At 23.9% G+C, this 17,659-nt stretch overlaps 2 protein-coding genes across 2 annotated transcripts; both read right to left on the bottom strand.

Moving 5' to 3' along the window:
* Positions 1 to 517: 517 nt before the first annotated feature.
* Positions 518 to 4,525, bottom strand: LOC113560808 (N-acetylgalactosaminyltransferase 7). Its single transcript, XM_026966894.1, has 12 exons — positions 4,340 to 4,525; positions 3,998 to 4,188; positions 3,735 to 3,943; positions 3,505 to 3,671; positions 3,222 to 3,429; positions 2,962 to 3,138; positions 2,756 to 2,873; positions 2,466 to 2,591; positions 2,168 to 2,389; positions 2,009 to 2,107; positions 1,736 to 1,861; positions 518 to 692 (listed from the first exon to the last, which is right to left on the bottom strand). The coding sequence occupies exons 2-12, from the start codon at positions 4,163 to 4,165 to the stop codon at positions 546 to 548; spliced, it is 1,767 nt and encodes a 588-aa protein (XP_026822695.1). The 5' UTR covers positions 4,166 to 4,188; positions 4,340 to 4,525; the 3' UTR covers positions 518 to 545.
* Positions 4,526 to 13,894: 9,369 nt separating this feature from the next.
* LOC113560493 lies at positions 13,895 to 14,440 on the bottom strand. Its single transcript, XM_026966394.1, has 2 exons — positions 14,105 to 14,440; positions 13,895 to 14,044 (listed from the first exon to the last, which is right to left on the bottom strand). The coding sequence occupies exons 1-2, from the start codon at positions 14,342 to 14,344 to the stop codon at positions 13,895 to 13,897; spliced, it is 390 nt and encodes a 129-aa protein (XP_026822195.1). The 5' UTR covers positions 14,345 to 14,440.
* Between the last annotated feature and the right edge of the window lie 3,219 nt (positions 14,441 to 17,659).

Here is a 17,659-nt window from a genome sequence, read left to right as displayed (position 1 = left end):
ATACCATAAACATATTCACTGTTTAAGGTGGTATTAACTCAACTCAAGAGTTAATAACAAGACTAAATAACAATTTTAATTTAATGTTTCCATTTCAGTGAGCCACTTGATGTCTAATGTATAATAGAGTAGTAACCATATTCTCACCTTTTATTAAATTCTATTTTATCATTTTGTAATCATAAAAAAAAAAAAATGCATACACAGTGTTAGATCATGTATAGATAAAAATTATATATTTTCTAATTTTCAAAGATACAACTTATACAATGTATAACATGCCATGTTATTAGCAAAAGAAAAACAAACATGGTAATATATTATATTATACTTTACACATAAAATATTATTAATAATTTACATGAAGCCATAGATTAATACTTTTGTTATAATATAATACATAAATTAATACTTTTGTTTGATTCCTTGTTGTTTAATGAAAAATATACTCTTAATTTCTTAACAACAAATAATCTTATTTTATTTAATATAAAAGATATATAAAAATAAAAAAAAAAACAGTTATAAAATATTGCTTTATTCATTTAATTTGTCCAACTTGGTACAATTTGTTTAAATAACCACTGTTGATTAGCATTATTAGAATCACAGGGTGTTAATATAACTTGATCAGATGATGGATGAACACTAAGACACTTTCTTGTTATTGAATGTAGTAATAACTTGTTAGTCTAAAAATAAGAAAATAAATATATTACTTCTACATTATAATATATATATTTATAACTTAATATTCTATGGTTAACTGCTTTGTAGTATATTAAGCGATTCATTGAATCATAGTCTTTTGACTTCAATGGCACAATATAGATTTAAACTATACATATTTTCATTAAAAAAATAACAATTACAATTTATACATAACGAGTACATTAAGTCAATTTTGATTACATTTTTAATGATTTTTTAAATCAAATTTAATTGGGAAAGCACTCAGAAGTGCCAGACAATAAAAAACTACATTCTATACTCTTATTTATAACTAAACAGTATTTAAAACAGTGGTAAAGTGTGTATTAAGAAATAGTCATTGTATAGTGACCAATTTTTTTTTTTAATTGGAGTTTTTAATTATATTAAATGTATGTAAAGATTTTTACTCAAAAATTAAAATGCTATCACGCATAGGTTGAAAAACACCAAATTTTTTTATGTCAATGAAAAAAATAATTAAATATCTTAATATATTTAATTAATAATAACATTTTGATAAAAAAGTATAGTTTTAAATACCTATGTATGAAATTATGTATTTAATAGAAAATATTAAATAAGTATGTATTGATGTAAGTACGATTATTTTATTCTGTGGTACGATTAAGCCATTAAGGACAGGTTGATATAAATAATTTTAACTATAGTTTATTAATGTTTTTAGTAAAATATTTAAAAAATGCAAGGACCTTAAAACTGTTCTCAGAGTTCATATAAAAATATAAGATCTTAGTTCATATTAAAGCATGCTTTACTTTATACCTAATTGTATATGAACATATGTTAATATATTTTTAATTCGTAACTAAGTTTTAATTTATCAAAATAAGTTTATTAAAACAAATATATTTTTGAGTTTATTGGAAAAATGGACAAATTTAAGAAGTTTTGCAATTCAATTTGTTTTCAATTACTTAAAAATAAAACATAAATATAAAAGTATCTATGCAATTATTTTGTTTTTAACCTCGAAGGCACCAAATAAATATATTATACTTACGGATTCATATTGCCATGGCCCATCAACAGTTCCTAATGGACATACAACTAATTTTACATTTTGTCTATCAGCAAAAATACAACGTTCACCAACACTAAGCTGTCCTTTTGTATTCAATCTAAAAAGCTGTGGCAAATTTAAAAATACATAAATAAATATAAATTTAATTAGAGCAGTGTCGTATATTATAGTTATTTAAATTATTTTATAAGGTGGCAGTATAAATAGTATTAAACATCATAAACATTATAGATTATTATTTTAATTTTTTACCTGATTATTTCCTTGTCCATGACACAACTCTAAACCTATTAATGATGGTGGTTGATGACCTCTAGTATCTAAGCAAGTAGTTTTGCCAATATTTCGTAACTAAATGTAAAACTCGTGTTAAGTTTAAATATTTTATATACAATCAAATAAATTACTTACTTCTCCCCAGTATAGATTTGGGGGAAGTTCAGGAAACTTTGTATATACATCATATGCAACATTTTCCATGAACCATGAAAAATCCTTACATTGCAGTTTATCTTTTAATTCCAATTGTTTAGATATATCACCCATATCTAAGTAACGTGCTAATGGTTCACGAGTATAAAAAAATTCTTTATGTTTATTATCAAACCATGTTTCAATTACACGTTTGTAATTCTAAAACATAAAATTCAATATTGTAAGAATAATAATATTTTAAAATAAAAATAATTGTATAATATTTGATTCATACATATGTTATTAAAGGTCCTTTGACCTTCTTGCCAAGTTCTCCAAAATTATATGGCATAAATCCACGGTAAACATGTCCAACCCGAGAACATGGAACCCACTCAATGCTTCCACCACATTGCCAAATCTAATTATAAAACATGTTTAATACTTGTATTATAAACATTCAATAAATTTATAAAATTATGCTCTAACTGTTAACTTTAAATTTGAAAATATGTGATAACATTTTTATCAAATAAAGCTTAATTTGAAATTGTATTAATATATTAAATGTAGTATAAATCTTACTTTAAACGACAATTCAAAATTTTCTCCTCCCCAAACAAGTAGCCCAGGATCATATGCTCCTAGTTCTAGAAAATAATTTCTATCAATGGCGAAAAGACCACCTGCATGAGTTGGGGACCTTGAAATAAATTATTAGAATTAATCATTAAATTAAAAATATATTATTTACAAAAAAAAAAAAAAATATAAAAGTATATAAATATTACTTATAAGGTTCACTTTTGTAAATTCGTTTTCGTTCTTCTTTAGCAGGTATTTCAATTTCTTTATATAGCATGCCCCATTCGAAAATACCACGAAATAAATGATCTTTTTCGTAAACTGGACGATACTCCCAAGTATTATGATCAATTCCATCAATCACAGGTACTGTCATAATTTTTCTGTTAGAAAAAAAAAATATTTTGATAAAAATTCATCTTAAACCTTTTATATAAACAAAAACTAAAGAATAAGTTGTAAGTACCTATCTCGGGCAATCGGTGCTATTAATGGTGGTAACCAATTGTATCCAACTTCGCAATGAGCATCTAAGAATAAAATAACTTCCCCCCTAGCATTTGAAGCACCCTTTGATCTTGTTCTAATCAGTCCTTCGCGTTCAGAATTTCTTATTAATCTTACTTTACCATTAAATCGTTCAATATAATATTCTAATTTTTTTTTTAAATTTTCTAAAAACAGTTTTAATTTAAAAATAATCATTTTTTATTATTTAAGTTTTTCAGTACCACAAATTACTAAATTACCTTTATTACTAAAGTCATCAACCAAAAGAATTTCTTCTAAAAATTGAGGTGGAGTTCTATTAAGAATACTATGTACAGTTCTTAATAAAGATGACCAACCTTCATTATGAAATACTATTATTACACTAGTGCGTGGCAATTGTTCTGGATAAGTCCAATATTTACATCTATGGAATTTAATTAATTAAGTAAAAGTTGCGATACATGAACTGTATATAATTAAGTATTACTCTTCTTCGCGGTGATCTGGAATTGATCTATTTAGAGAGATATCGTCTGAGCAAGCCATGTTCATGCCATATTCGGATAGAGACTGTAATGCTTCATTTTCTCTGTCACTTGGTACATGATGAGCTTTACCTTTTTCACCAGGACCGGGCTTATTAGTAGAAGTAGAATACTCAAAATTACCAAGGATTTGATCACGATAAATTGGTATCTAAAAATGATTAAATTTTAAATAAACATTCAAATTACAAGTATGAGTACTTACCTGATTTGAAAATCTAGAATTTCTAGGAAGTGTTGATTCATGTGAGTTTTGTATACTTTCTGAACGTTTATATAAAGCCAATAGTAATAATAAGATAACAAAAGTTCCAATACTAATTTTGGCAAATTTATTGCGCTTTAGCTGAATAATTCTAAATCTTAGAGACATTTTTGATGATAGAAAATGAATACCTAAGATTAAAAATATGATTAATTGTATGAAGTATTATATATATTTGAATTTTTAGTATCTGTTTTGTGACATACAATAATCTTTAGGAATTCTAAAATTTTTATACTTGTTATAGAATTTTATAGAATAATTATTAATATTATTACTTACATTAGCAATACCAAATGTATAAAAGGTAAACGAATATTATTAAGTATTTAAGTCCAGGTATTATATAATCAATTGCAAATCGTATTAATGTATGCAATAATGGGAAGATGACATTATATGTGAATACATTTTTACATGTTTAGATATGTTTATTGTTGACGTATTAAATTTTAAATTTTATGGTTTTTGTTTGCTTGATATTGCAATTAATGATAAGAAAAGTACTATCTTTAAGATACACGTCGTAAACATAGATTTTATATTATCTACATAGACCTTATTATATATAGGTCATAACCATATTTTTAACCATGGTAGTCACTAAAAGTTGGTTACCAAAAGACCACAAGTAATGCCAATATTATTCAACAATGGTAATCAATGGTACCACCATTTTTAAAATGTTATCCGGGGTACCATATAATATGATGGTACTCATAATATAATTATATAGAATAGAGACAGTTTAGTTGTATAGTGACTTATTGGCTATTATATTAAATATTAATTGAATATTAGATGTATGTCCACGGGCAATGGACATAACATAGTTTTCGTCTAAAAATGTGGAATTCATAAATTTACGTAACTTGTATAAAAGCTTCATAAGCGTACTTATAGTTCAAACCAATTTGGAGTATAAAAAAAAAAAAAATCTAAAAATAATACCTACCTATATTTTTTTCTTTATAAAGTTATATGTACAGCAATGACCTTTATCGTTACTAAAAACAACTTCAGTTTTGTAAGTAAAAATTGTCTTATGTTATAGTTTTAGTTTAAAAATTTACCTAATATCATAGTAAAAAATTATTAGTTATTAAAAATATCTAGTGTATTTTGAATGAATAATGAATAATTAATTTTTTAACGTATTCCATAATGTTTTATAATATCATATACACATTTAGTCTTATTTTAAGACATCTTGACAATTTTCGAGAATAATTTATCGCATATATTTTTTAAGTTTTTAAATTCATAAATATTCTAATTCATCGCCACTAGCGATGAAAATAATATTGACTAGACTTGTAATTAGATTTTTTTTTCAATTTTTACAAACCATCCGGTCAAACTTTACAATAGCTTTGATGTTTTATATCTTAAACAAAACAAGTTAATAAATACTTAAGTTTTATTTTCGATAAACGCCCAATTTGGAAAGACCACATATTCGAAAATATAAAACAATCGAATACCAGATTCCACTTACTTCGATCTCTATTACGTTCCAAACTAAATATTAAAATACCAAACACAAAATATTTATGTGCTTATGTGCTTTATTCTATCCACATATTATGGTATACACTATATGGTATCCGAATTTGGGGCAGTGCAACTCCTTCCAACATTCAAATAATTCTATCATTCCAATCTATATGATGCCTACGCACACTAAAAAATATTCCTTATATATATAACTAACAAAATTCTTCACTCTGACTCAAATCATATCCCAGGAAGGTTAAAAAAACAAATGTGTAGAGACTTTCTTGAGTAAATTTTCACCACTCTTACAGAAAAAAAAAGTAATGAAAATCAAAGTATGTAGTTTCATTGGGTGCCCTCCTACATCATGTAATTTTATGTTTTTGTAGCGGAATTCGCTACCTGTAGATGCCCCCCTGCCATCCTATTCCGCGAATAGTCGAGAGTACACTGTACTTAGATTATTATATTTAATGGCTTTCAAAAGGCAATAGAACTGATGTTTTATTTTCGTGAACAAATCCTTCATTTTCCAAACATTAATAACTTATAAAACAAATCAACACAATTTTACAACTCGATATCACAATATCCCTCGGCAGTAACTACGAGTGTATCGGTACTCGTCGCTACGCTTCTCGGCGCCACAGCTCCGCTCCGCTCCGCAAATTGAAAATATCCCTCAACTTGCTATGCAAAACCACCTCATTTAGGTCACAGGGTAAAAACTAAAACATGTTTATTAATAATAATTAATATTGATACAAAAACGTAGGAAAGCATAGTATACAGCGTTTCGCGCATGCATGTGTAAATGCGTAAAACCGTAAACTTTAGAAAGATATAACTTCAAAAATAATGATTTACGAGAATTTTTGAATCAGGCTTTTCTATTCAGTGCTTTAAAACACACATTTTGAAGAAAAAAAATCGAAAAAAATCGAGTGGAAACTAAACTGCATTTACACTGAAACATTTTTAAAAAACAGCTATTAAAACGAGAATTTTAAATGTCTATAAAGCTTAAAAAGAGCCAAAATGTTATTGGCATTAAACAATTTCAAGTCTATGTTAATATACATTATTGGTAGAAAATACAAATATCTACGGTTATTCATTTTGATTTAGATGTACAACAAATTAACAACATTGATTTTATTTTTGGAATAAAAAGTGTCCATTGTAAAACCATTGTAAAACCAATAAAATATTTATAAATTCACTGAAAATCTAATAAGTAATAATATTAATATCTTACCACAGTTGATTTATCTGCATAATAATATTATTCTACGACAGTGTGTATTAGATTAGCCTATCCAAAACGCCGCGTTATCATAAATTTATTATTGATGCATATCGATCAAAACATAAAATCGTCCTGTTTCTTTATAAATATGACTAATATGATATATTACTTTGTTTAAGCTAAACAACATAACTAGGTTTTCTATAACAGCTTGAGTGAAAGAAATTCTTTAGATAAATAATGTATAATATTTATAATTTTATTATAAATAATTCCACTTCTATTTGAAACATTTAATAGCTTTACAGAGAATTTTATTATTTGATATTGAAATTTAAAGTTCAATTTTCTAAAAATAAAATTTTTAAATATATTTTACTGGTAATATATTCTAGATCTAGAGTTGATTGACTTACGTATAACATTATATATTCAATAGATACACGATTTAGAAAATTGTATTATTTTTCAATATTATAAAATGTATTTTACTGTATATAGGTATGTATAATGTATAATATAATAGTAAATTTCTATTTTTAATAGTTTAAATACTTTAAACCATTAAATGTAATAATAAGATCGACAATTTGTATAGTATATTGTATTTATACGTGATTATGACGTGATGTAAAAGTATTTACCCTAGATAATGAGTTTAGGTTTTTGTGTTTCATCATTTCGTCTAAAGTTCATAATCAAAATATTCTCTCAATTAACCGTGTCTGTGAATGACAGAGACCTTTCTTTCAACAAAAAATTAATTCAGTGATCTTCACTAATTATTGTTATATATTCAATATTAAATGGGTGCTTTTGTGAGAATTTATGGCAAGAGCTTATTTTATTTTTTTTGAGTTTATAAATATGTGTTTCATTTATATAAGTTACATAATATGTTTTGTTATTTATATAGATATTTCATAATGATAAATACAAGAAAAAAATCTCTTAGTTATAAAACACCATCGCGGAATATAAATTTATAACACGTCCTATTATATCTAAATGTATTATTATTTCATTGTTATTGGTTATTAATGGGAAAATACAATTGTACAATTAAAAAAAGTGGATTTATATTTTTAATATAACATAAATATTTAGTTTAAACTCTAATTGAGAATTTTTAATCCAACACATTATATTTTTATCAACATTCAATTAATATTTAATATTTACTTAATAGTTTATCACCTATTATAAAATTAACTAAAGAAAAGGTATTTAAATTATATATGCAGATGAGTTCTGATGGAATCGCTTAAAATGCTGATAAGCCTAGTTTCATTCTTCATCAATTTTTAAGGTTCTTATTTAGTTGAATATTGATGCTAGTTCATTTTTACTGTAAATATAAACATTAAATTCAATAAAGTATTCTTATATAATATTATCTAGATATTAAACCGTTATTTATGTTTATGATAATTTATAAAGTTATTTTATCAGTACGTACGCCATTCATTGATAAAGTTTATTGAAATCTTTCTATACAGTTTATATGTATATTATTTATTATTTCATGTTGTTTACAATTGCTTTACACGTATTTAACACACAGTCTAAGTAGAATAATTCAAGTATTTGATATAAATAAATGTTTATTAGTTACCTATCAAGAATTACTAAAATATTATAAAATATATAATACTATGGCTTATGAGGTGATTCAGACTAATACATTTTTCAAATTTATAATCATTGATGAGTTTTAGTAAATTATTAACAATTAGTTATATTTACAAAAAACCAAAAAGTTGTTATATACATGTATACTGTATAGATATGATATAAAATTATGCAATACATCAATTTCCATTTATTTTATAGTTATTATAATTTTATAGGTATTTTATTTATTTAATTATAGATATAACTATGTTTTATTAATTATTTTCGACTTATGGTACAATCATAATTAATTGGACATATTCTACAGATAACTCAACTAGTCAACTAGCTATAAATATATACAGAATAGGACACATTTTACCAGTTAAATCTGATCAACAATAAACAGATCAAAGTTTTCACAGTTTTTGAATAAATAAAAAATAATACAACAATCTGCTAAATTAATTTTAAAATCTATCAATAAATTTAAACTAATTACGTTTTCGTTAAACTCGTTTAGATTTATTTCAACAACTACTTTACGTATAAAATAAAAAAGGTTTGATAAGTGGGACCGCTCTACTATAAATTAATTGTTGAATGGGTGTATTAAATATGAATTCAATGATACGAGTACATCAATTGTACATGAAAAATGATTTTAAGCAGGGACAGTATGTCAGCCTATTTTGTTAAGTATATTCCATGATGTGTTTTTTGATATATCTATAATAAGATTTTTTTTACTAATACTATTATGGTACCTAGGTTAATTTAATTTTTCCCAAAAAAATTGCATTTATTATATTGTTAGTATTTAATTATTATAATAATATAAATTTATAAATTACAAAATATTATTATATTATTGTTATTAATGTTTGAGATTAAACCATCTTACCGTAAAAAGTGTGAATATAGGGCCATACTTTCTTAGTGCAAATAGATTTTTATCTTGAAATGAATCTACGTACATTGGAAATATCGTAGAATATAATAAAATTCATAGTATACGTAAAAGTTTTGAGTATCCACGAATAATTTTTTTGAATTATAATAAAATAATCAACACCATTATTCATCATTAAGATATGTGATTTCGTCCACTTCAAATATCTATAAATATAATTGTGATAATATATTTTTTAGAATAATTATTAGTTCCAGTATGAAACATTTTAAAGAAATATTGTATTACATTTTCAAACTTTAGATATAAAAATTAAAGATTTTACAAATTATTTACTATAAAATACTTATATTTTGTGAATTTTTCAAATTTTGTAGAATAATTAAACTTTAAATGTATACAAAAAATAAATTTGACTATGTATTTTTAAAATTTTTACAGTTATAAGACATTTTGTCGAGTTTTGTATATAATTTTCAAGAATTTTGACCTGGTAAATATGTTTTATCAACATTTATAAAAAATAATAATTTTTTTTTAAATTTGAAATATCTATACATTGTTCAAAAAGAGTTAAAATATTTAGAAAATAAATGTGTAAGAAATGCTAATATAAAGTTATATGAAAATTTTAAGTATTGTGTATATATATATAGAAAAAAAATTGATTTTATAAACCCTGGTTTTGCATACAAATTCCTGTTTTCCCTAATTTTTTTTAGTTTTACTTGGAATATTTTACTTTTGTTTGATTCCATAAATTACCAAATTGATCTAATTTTATACTAGAAACCATCTCTAGTATTGAAGATTAAAGCATATTTTATACTGCTACAAAATATGACGAGCATGACGAAAATACACACATCATTGTAAAATCAAGTAAATAAAACTATTCTATTTTAAGGTTTTTCGGTAGGTATATCTTCGAATTTCATAATAGTTATAACAATTCCTAGATGTATTAGATGATGTATAGAATATATTATGGGGAATTATGGTGTACGGTAATTACAAATTATTTTATGTATTTTCCCATAATATATCGCTCCAAATTTTTGCTTTAATAGATTAAATCAAATATTCAGTTATATTTAGATCAATGTATTATGTGTTTATATATGTTGAAGTGAAATTGTTATTAAATATTATTAGTCAAATTCTCACAGTTAATTTTAGGTATAAGTGTAGCGAGAAAATATATTGAGATTTAAGGTCATTCACCAATGGAATTCTTGACCTTCAGATCAAGTACTCTTTCATATAATATACATCGTATAATGATCTAAGAACAGCATTTAATATCAAACAATTTTACATTATTATTTTACAGTAATATAAGTAATTATGTTCTCTACTCAATAAACACTACGATTCGATTAGTTTATATATATATATAAAAAAAAAAACATTTTATAATAATAAAAATGAAAAAAAAACTTAAATACTAGTCTGTGCGTATAGTTAGTTATAGTTAATACTTAAACAATACATATTTTTCTATATAATAATATTATATAAGATATTAAAAAAATTGAAATAATATTCACAGTTCACAATTAAGATTTAAAATGTTCTACCCAATCAAGTTATATTTGTCTAATAATTGTTTCTTCTATTAAAAACTTAAATTGTACCTATTTGAATTTATTCATTTTTATTGTACGTCAATTTTTCTTAGTGTAACAATTTAAATTATTATGATATTCCAACTAATTTGACACGAATAGTAGTAGGTAGTAACCTTAGCAACACTGCTGGTTTGATTTATCGTTACTTTGCTAAAATGCTCAGCATTATATCAATTGATTTTTTTTATTTATGTAATTTTTTATACCTATTTTGATAGAATTCCAGTCACATGTACTTTAAATATCTATATGTGATTATTTTATAGGTTTGTTCGTTTCATGTACAATACGAGCATTATTTCGCTTCAGCAGATTTCTTTTATCTTCAATTTTTCGAAGAATTTTTAATAGCAATATTTTGTACATTAAGTACAATACAAATCTTAAAAATATCGATTAAAGTTTGATTTGTTATACTTAAAGCAGTTTTTTCATATATTTATCACGACTTTGCTTTTACCAACTGATAGTATTTGCCATTTGGTATTATGTTTAATATATATTATGTAACCTTCATTTTCATTTCACACACAAATGCCTCAACATTGGTAATGTAATAGTGTGAATAATTATATACCTATATCACCTATATATATAGTTGCTGGTTAAGTATGGCATAGCTGCTGTCCACGGACGTTTCTCGAAATATTCTTCCTTGTTCTGGCGTTGATCACTCAGCTGACAGCTGCTACATACTGTAGGTTGACCCTTGTCGAACCCAAATAACAACAACCCTCGAGCTACACAGTTTTAGAATTTTTTTTTCCATTGTGATTCATCTTAAAAATTACTTTTAGTGGTAGTCTATATTGTTATGACGATCTCACTAATGAGCCTGCATATAGGTTTTCTATGTATACCCTACCGTACTTAAAGCGAGACTAAGAGGAAGTGGGATAGCAATACTATACCCTCGGGTGCAAGTGTCAAAAAAGCGGACGATTTTATACAGATTTTGATGCAGTAATTTCTTTTTTATTTTTAAAATAAATGTTTATAAAAAATGCTTAATGAGCGTAAGAAATTATGAATTATGATATACGTATACTTAATATTACTATATATTTTTTACTCATATAGTAGTGCTTAATACGTTATAATATTATAGTATTTTGAATTAAAATGTATACAACTAATGTGAACATATTTTCTATGGTTGACAGTAGTTAGTATAGTCGTAAGATAGTAATAACTTAAAAGTTATATTATGATATATTACTAAACGCCTGTTTAATTTAGTAAGTAGGTAATGACTATTAGTTTAACTACTGTTATTCCAAAAATGATTGGATTGATAATTTGTATTCTGAGTTTTAAAAATTTATAATTAAGCTTAATAATTGTTGAGAGGTTAATGATCTGTTTATAGTTTTTTTTTATCATCTTTTTTTTGACAAAAAACTACTTACCCAACTTTGAGTCCGTTGTCTTTCAATTTCATGTAGATTTTAGTAGTATAAGGTGCTGAGGCAAAGTCAATATTTGCTTCTTAAAAATGTAGTTATTGAAATTATTTGTACCGTTTAAAGAATATTAAATTAATTACTCATTCAACAATTTTGGTATTACTTATAATAAATTGTTATACGGTTAAGATTCTATATTATGCAATTGAATTGTCTTAATTCGATAATAATTTGCTCAATTGAAAATATTCGCGTTGCAATCACAATCAACATACTGGATTTTTTTCCAAAATATTTAATCTGGATTGACTGGATTTCTTAGAAACTATATGTCAATGACCGCATGATTGATTTGTTATCTAACCTATAGTATATGCGTAATATGTTTTAATTTATTAATGGAACAGTTTCTTTGTGTTTATATTGTACCTTGATTTTATTTAATCCAATCTATCAATTAGCTTAATAATTTGTTATTTTTTTTGTTTTTAATTTATCAATATATTTTACCATAATATTTATTGACAATATAATATTGTTATTTGTCTTTTTAAAAAGTAATACATCATATTTTTTGGTGAATTTACTATAGTGTATTGTGTAATTTGCTAATATTTAATTGCAGATTCAATAAAATATTACAGAATAAATTAAAAATTATATTTATTTTACTTTGAATACGGAATAAAATATGTGTATAATAATTGTGCACATTTTGCAGTGTGTTCATCATTTATATAAATGTTTTATTTTAAATATATAACGAATATTTTATAATTTTCATAAAACCTTAATATTAATTTAATATTTTACATAGAAGGTACCTATCGTACTATCATGACTTTAGAAGTCGATAAAAAGGTCGTATTTTTTCCGTCTGTATTTTAGAAAACTTTTGAGATGTCATTGAAATATACAACAAAGTCATTTTTAACAATTATTTTGATGCAATTTAAAAAATAATAATCATAAATAGAGACTGGATTTTTTTAAAAACTTTTTCTAACATACTTACTTTAACAAATGTGATAAAATGTTCACCTTTAAGGATTAAACAAGGCTAATAATTTTTTTTCTTATAAAACGTTCAATTTAAAATTAATAAAGTTTTGGTATTGTATTTAATATACGTAGCCTATATAAGTTAAAAAATGTATCTTTTATTATCTATCATTGATGTTTTCTTAAAATATTAGTTCACACATTAAAACTGTATAAATTATAGTATACACATACATACTATGGTTCCATGTCATAATATCTTAGGTCAAAATAACTCGGTAAAAATATCTTTTGTAAAAATATCTTATGACAAAAATATTTTTGATCAATATATCTTTTAAATTGATTTAAAAAAAATTTTTTATTCATATAATTAATTTAATAAATTGTTACACATATTATAAATATAAAAAATAGGTAAAAAGTAACATCTCTTCAAAAGCCAAAAATATAGGTAAAATTATTATTATCATTAATATTAAAAACTTAATTAATTAAATTAAAATTAGTACCTATTACTTAATACTAAATATTGTAAGATAAACCCCTTAAATATTGAACTGTTGGTATTTTTGACCAATTTTCCACAATTTTTTTTATTTTTATATCATGATCGTTGTACTTTTTACGGCGTGGTGGACTTGATTCTTCCGATAATCGTTTTTCCAATCGAACCTGATATCACGTAATTGTTCTATTTGTTAATTAAATTTAAATAAGATAAAATATAAATACCTCTTGTAACACTTGTTCTTTTTTTAAGAAGCGTATGAATTTCCATATTGAAACATGGTTTGCTCCAAGTGCTGCATTGAAAGCATCATGCCATCCTTCTACCGAATTATTCGTGCGCGGAAGATCCTGTATTACTGATTCATAGAAATTCCACATATTGATACTAAATATTGGCGGGCGTCGACCATTTCGACGATTGGGACGTCCGATCCACATATCCTCAAAATAATAAATCATCATGGATTAAACATCTTCGTTTTCAACAAAATAATTTGATTCAATTAAATCATTAAAATATTGTACACTTTTATTTATTGGAACATAAGCAAGTGCATATAGATGTCGAATTTGTAATGCAAATTCTGCATCTTCAGCATGAATATTTTGTAGTCCATTTTTTTGTATTTTACGCCACATACATTGTTAAAAATGAAAAAAGTACCCTTTTATTTCTGAATTGGGAAACACGTCTTTAAATACTAATATAAATGATTGTTCGAAATCAATCATAATACTGTTCGGATTCAAATCCGGTTCAAATCTTTTTAAAATATTTAAAAATTCTATATAGGATTGTTTCGTACGATCAATCATTAATACGTAAACAATTGGATAAGTTGTTCGGTTATAACAGACATGTATAGTATATAATTGTGAAAATAATTTTGGAACTGTTCGAAATGTTTCATCTGCCATCCTAGTATTACAGTTTTTTTAAGTAAGATTTAAGTATTTTTAAATTATAAACGGTCGAAAAATTCTTTTTCGTTTTTATTGTTGTAAAGTAAAAATTGTTTATTATTAACTATCTGATACTCGAGAGGTATATTTAAATCGTTAACTGTTAATGGATTTTGAGGACAAACTTGAACTTTAGATCTCACTCTACAGATTGTTCGAGAAATCAATGTCTGGCTTGGTAATTGAGTTGCAACAACTAATGGAACATTAGTAACAGCTTCACTAATCAAATTCCTTGTGCACACTTGATTACTTTTAGCATCGTCTTTGATTTTTTTCCAAAATTTCTCTTACTTGAATTTTGGTACCGTTTGTAGCATAAGAATAACAGGATTCCTTTAATATTATGCCTATAATATATTATGTATATAAATAAGTACACTTCGTAAATAATGATATTTTTATAATACAATATTTACCTGTTTCATCTTTAGTACTTGTAAAACATGAAGTGCATTTATATTTATTGTACTCAGTGCAGCGCCAAATATATTTGTTTTTACCATTATTATAAAATATGTGGAGATATCCGTTATGTAATAATAGGTTATTACCTTTTTGACTTTTAATAAAAATAAGAGTCATATATAAACAAAAGTCAAAAATCAAAAATTATCTAACAAGTGACAAGTAAAAACTCTTATAGCTTAATGATGTACAAACCTGCTAAAATGCCCAGGCGTCCAGCTACAATTAAGTTACGAAAATTCCAACTAATAAACAGAATATAATGCCTCCACCATTTTTATCTTAATGGCATAATATGAACATATTGTACATTTGTACATGTAGTAAATACCTCGCAATCAGTAAACTAATAACTATTTTAAAATACTATATATTATAAAATATAAAATGTCGATTGTAGATATAATCATAATGATATAATATATAATATCTAATAAGTTTATAAAAATCAGTATAAAATATATTTTGTTCAAAGATATTTTTGTTTAAAGATATTTTGACCAAAGACATTATTTCGAAGATATTTTGACTGGTCACCGATACTATTTGATTCAGAATGTGAATACTATACTTGATACTTGTTAAACAATTTCTTATTCAACAATTTTTTTTGATCGTTAAAAATTGAAAAATAACATAAGACTATACTAAAATAAGGATAGAAAATAATTGTATGACAAATTCATATAGTTTATAATATTGTTTTAAAATTTATAAAAATCATATTATGAATAACACTTAGTTTCGCACCGAAGTTAACGAAGTGAAATTAATGCCCTGCTACACCTTAGTGCACTGAATCATATTATTTTATTTTCCATTGAAATATTTTAAACGTGTACATATTTTTTAAGTACTATAAAATAGAAATTATTCAGGAGAAAATTTAGTGAATACTGTTTTTCGTGTTTTAATTAAATTATACTTATAGTTAAACGTAGTTAATATTTATGAATTTTTAACCATTTAAGGTTATTTTCTAAATAAAGGTATCTTATTAATTTAAGTTATATTCAATAAATTAAAGTTTAAAACTTAAATCTTTAAATGATAGTTATTAAAAATAAAAAGGCATGATAAATATCTTTACTAATTATGTGAAAAAAAATATAATTAAGATTGATAACTTTGAATTTTAAATAATAACAATTAACAAGTAGGTATTTGTAATGAACCTTAATCCCTACTGTATAATGTCTACCATTAATGCTAATATTTTCATATAATATACTTTATTCACTTATTGTTTAAGATGATTCAAATTTTTTTTTTAAGCGTCTTAGTTGTAAGTTTTTGTTTCTGTTTGTCATAATAATATTACATAACTAAAATAACTTTTAGATTTGAAAACAATAAGATTCAACTGTAATTATGTCAATGATATTTTACTATTAATAATTATGATTTTATGATTGTTTAGTTTTAGATAAATGAAAGGAATACTATTATAAAAAAATATTTATATTATGAATAATCATAGGAATTCCAGTTATAACCATTTAAAATTTAAATACAATATTCGGAGCAGCTGAAAATAATATTACTAACTCTTGTGTTTTTTTTTATTATACCACTTTAACTATAAACTGTTTTAATTTAATTCTTTTTTTTTTAGCTTATGGCTTGAATAATAAATTATTAACTTTAACTTTAAATTTAATTGCGTATATTAACTACTGTAGCTGGATATTAAAATAATTAATAAATTTATTATTTTTTTGTTATTATTTTAAAATATTTACTTAATATCTACTTTAAAACTATGTCACTTAATTGATATTTTTATTTTTAAATTGAGAAAAATAAAAAAAATATTTAAAAAGTTAAAAGTTAAAATGATTCCAATATTTTAAATACAAGTCTCTAAATAAGACGTGAACTAATATTTATGCGCAAGTTTAGCATAATATCTTAATTTGTAATCGTTTTCCTTCAATATGATCAAATAATATTTATTTATTCAAATTTATACAATACGCAAGTTTTGTACGGCCGCAGTTTACTGGGCATTTTTAAAATTTTATTATTTCATTTAAATTTAAACATTCTATTTTACACGAAATTGTCTTTAATATTTTCAAATATACAAAAGTACGTAGAATTGCTTTATATTCAATATATTCTATTACAATATTTTTAAAGCTATTTTAATTTGAAATGTTTTTACTAAAAATAAAGAACAATTTAAATGTAATATGTGTATAGCCTTGTCCTGGCACTTTTTGTAAATCATAAGTTATCAATGTTGAAAATATTTAGATTAAAATACATATGCATGTATGTACACAAACAGATAGAGATAAAAAGTAAGTAGGTAAGACAATAAAGAGAGAAAAAGTTAAAATT

This window comes from Rhopalosiphum maidis, chromosome 1, assembly GCF_003676215.2.
Source record: "Rhopalosiphum maidis isolate BTI-1 chromosome 1, ASM367621v3, whole genome shotgun sequence".
NCBI classification, from domain to species: Eukaryota; Metazoa; Arthropoda; class Insecta; order Hemiptera; family Aphididae; genus Rhopalosiphum; species Rhopalosiphum maidis.
This window is presented reverse-complemented; position numbering and strand designations above follow the sequence as displayed.

Excerpts from the sequence above, each read along its gene's own strand:
- LOC113560808 (XM_026966894.1), bottom strand. The coding sequence starts at position 4,165 with ATGTCTCTAAGATTTAGAATTATTCAGCTAAAGCGCAATAAATTTGCC. Across the intron at positions 2,390-2,465 it reads AAGGACCTTTAATAACATAT|AATTACAAACGTGTAATTGA; the intron begins GTATGAATCAAA and ends TTTATGTTTTAG. Across the intron at positions 1,862-2,008 it reads ATGGACAAGGAAATAATCAG|CTTTTTAGATTGAATACAAA; the intron begins GTAAAAAATTAA and ends AATTTGCCACAG.
- LOC113560493 (XM_026966394.1), bottom strand. The coding sequence starts at position 14,344 with ATGATGATTTATTATTTTGAGGATATGTGGATCGGACGTCCCAATCGT. Across the intron at positions 14,045-14,104 it reads AAGAACAAGTGTTACAAGAG|GTTCGATTGGAAAAACGATT; the intron begins GTATTTATATTT and ends ACGTGATATCAG.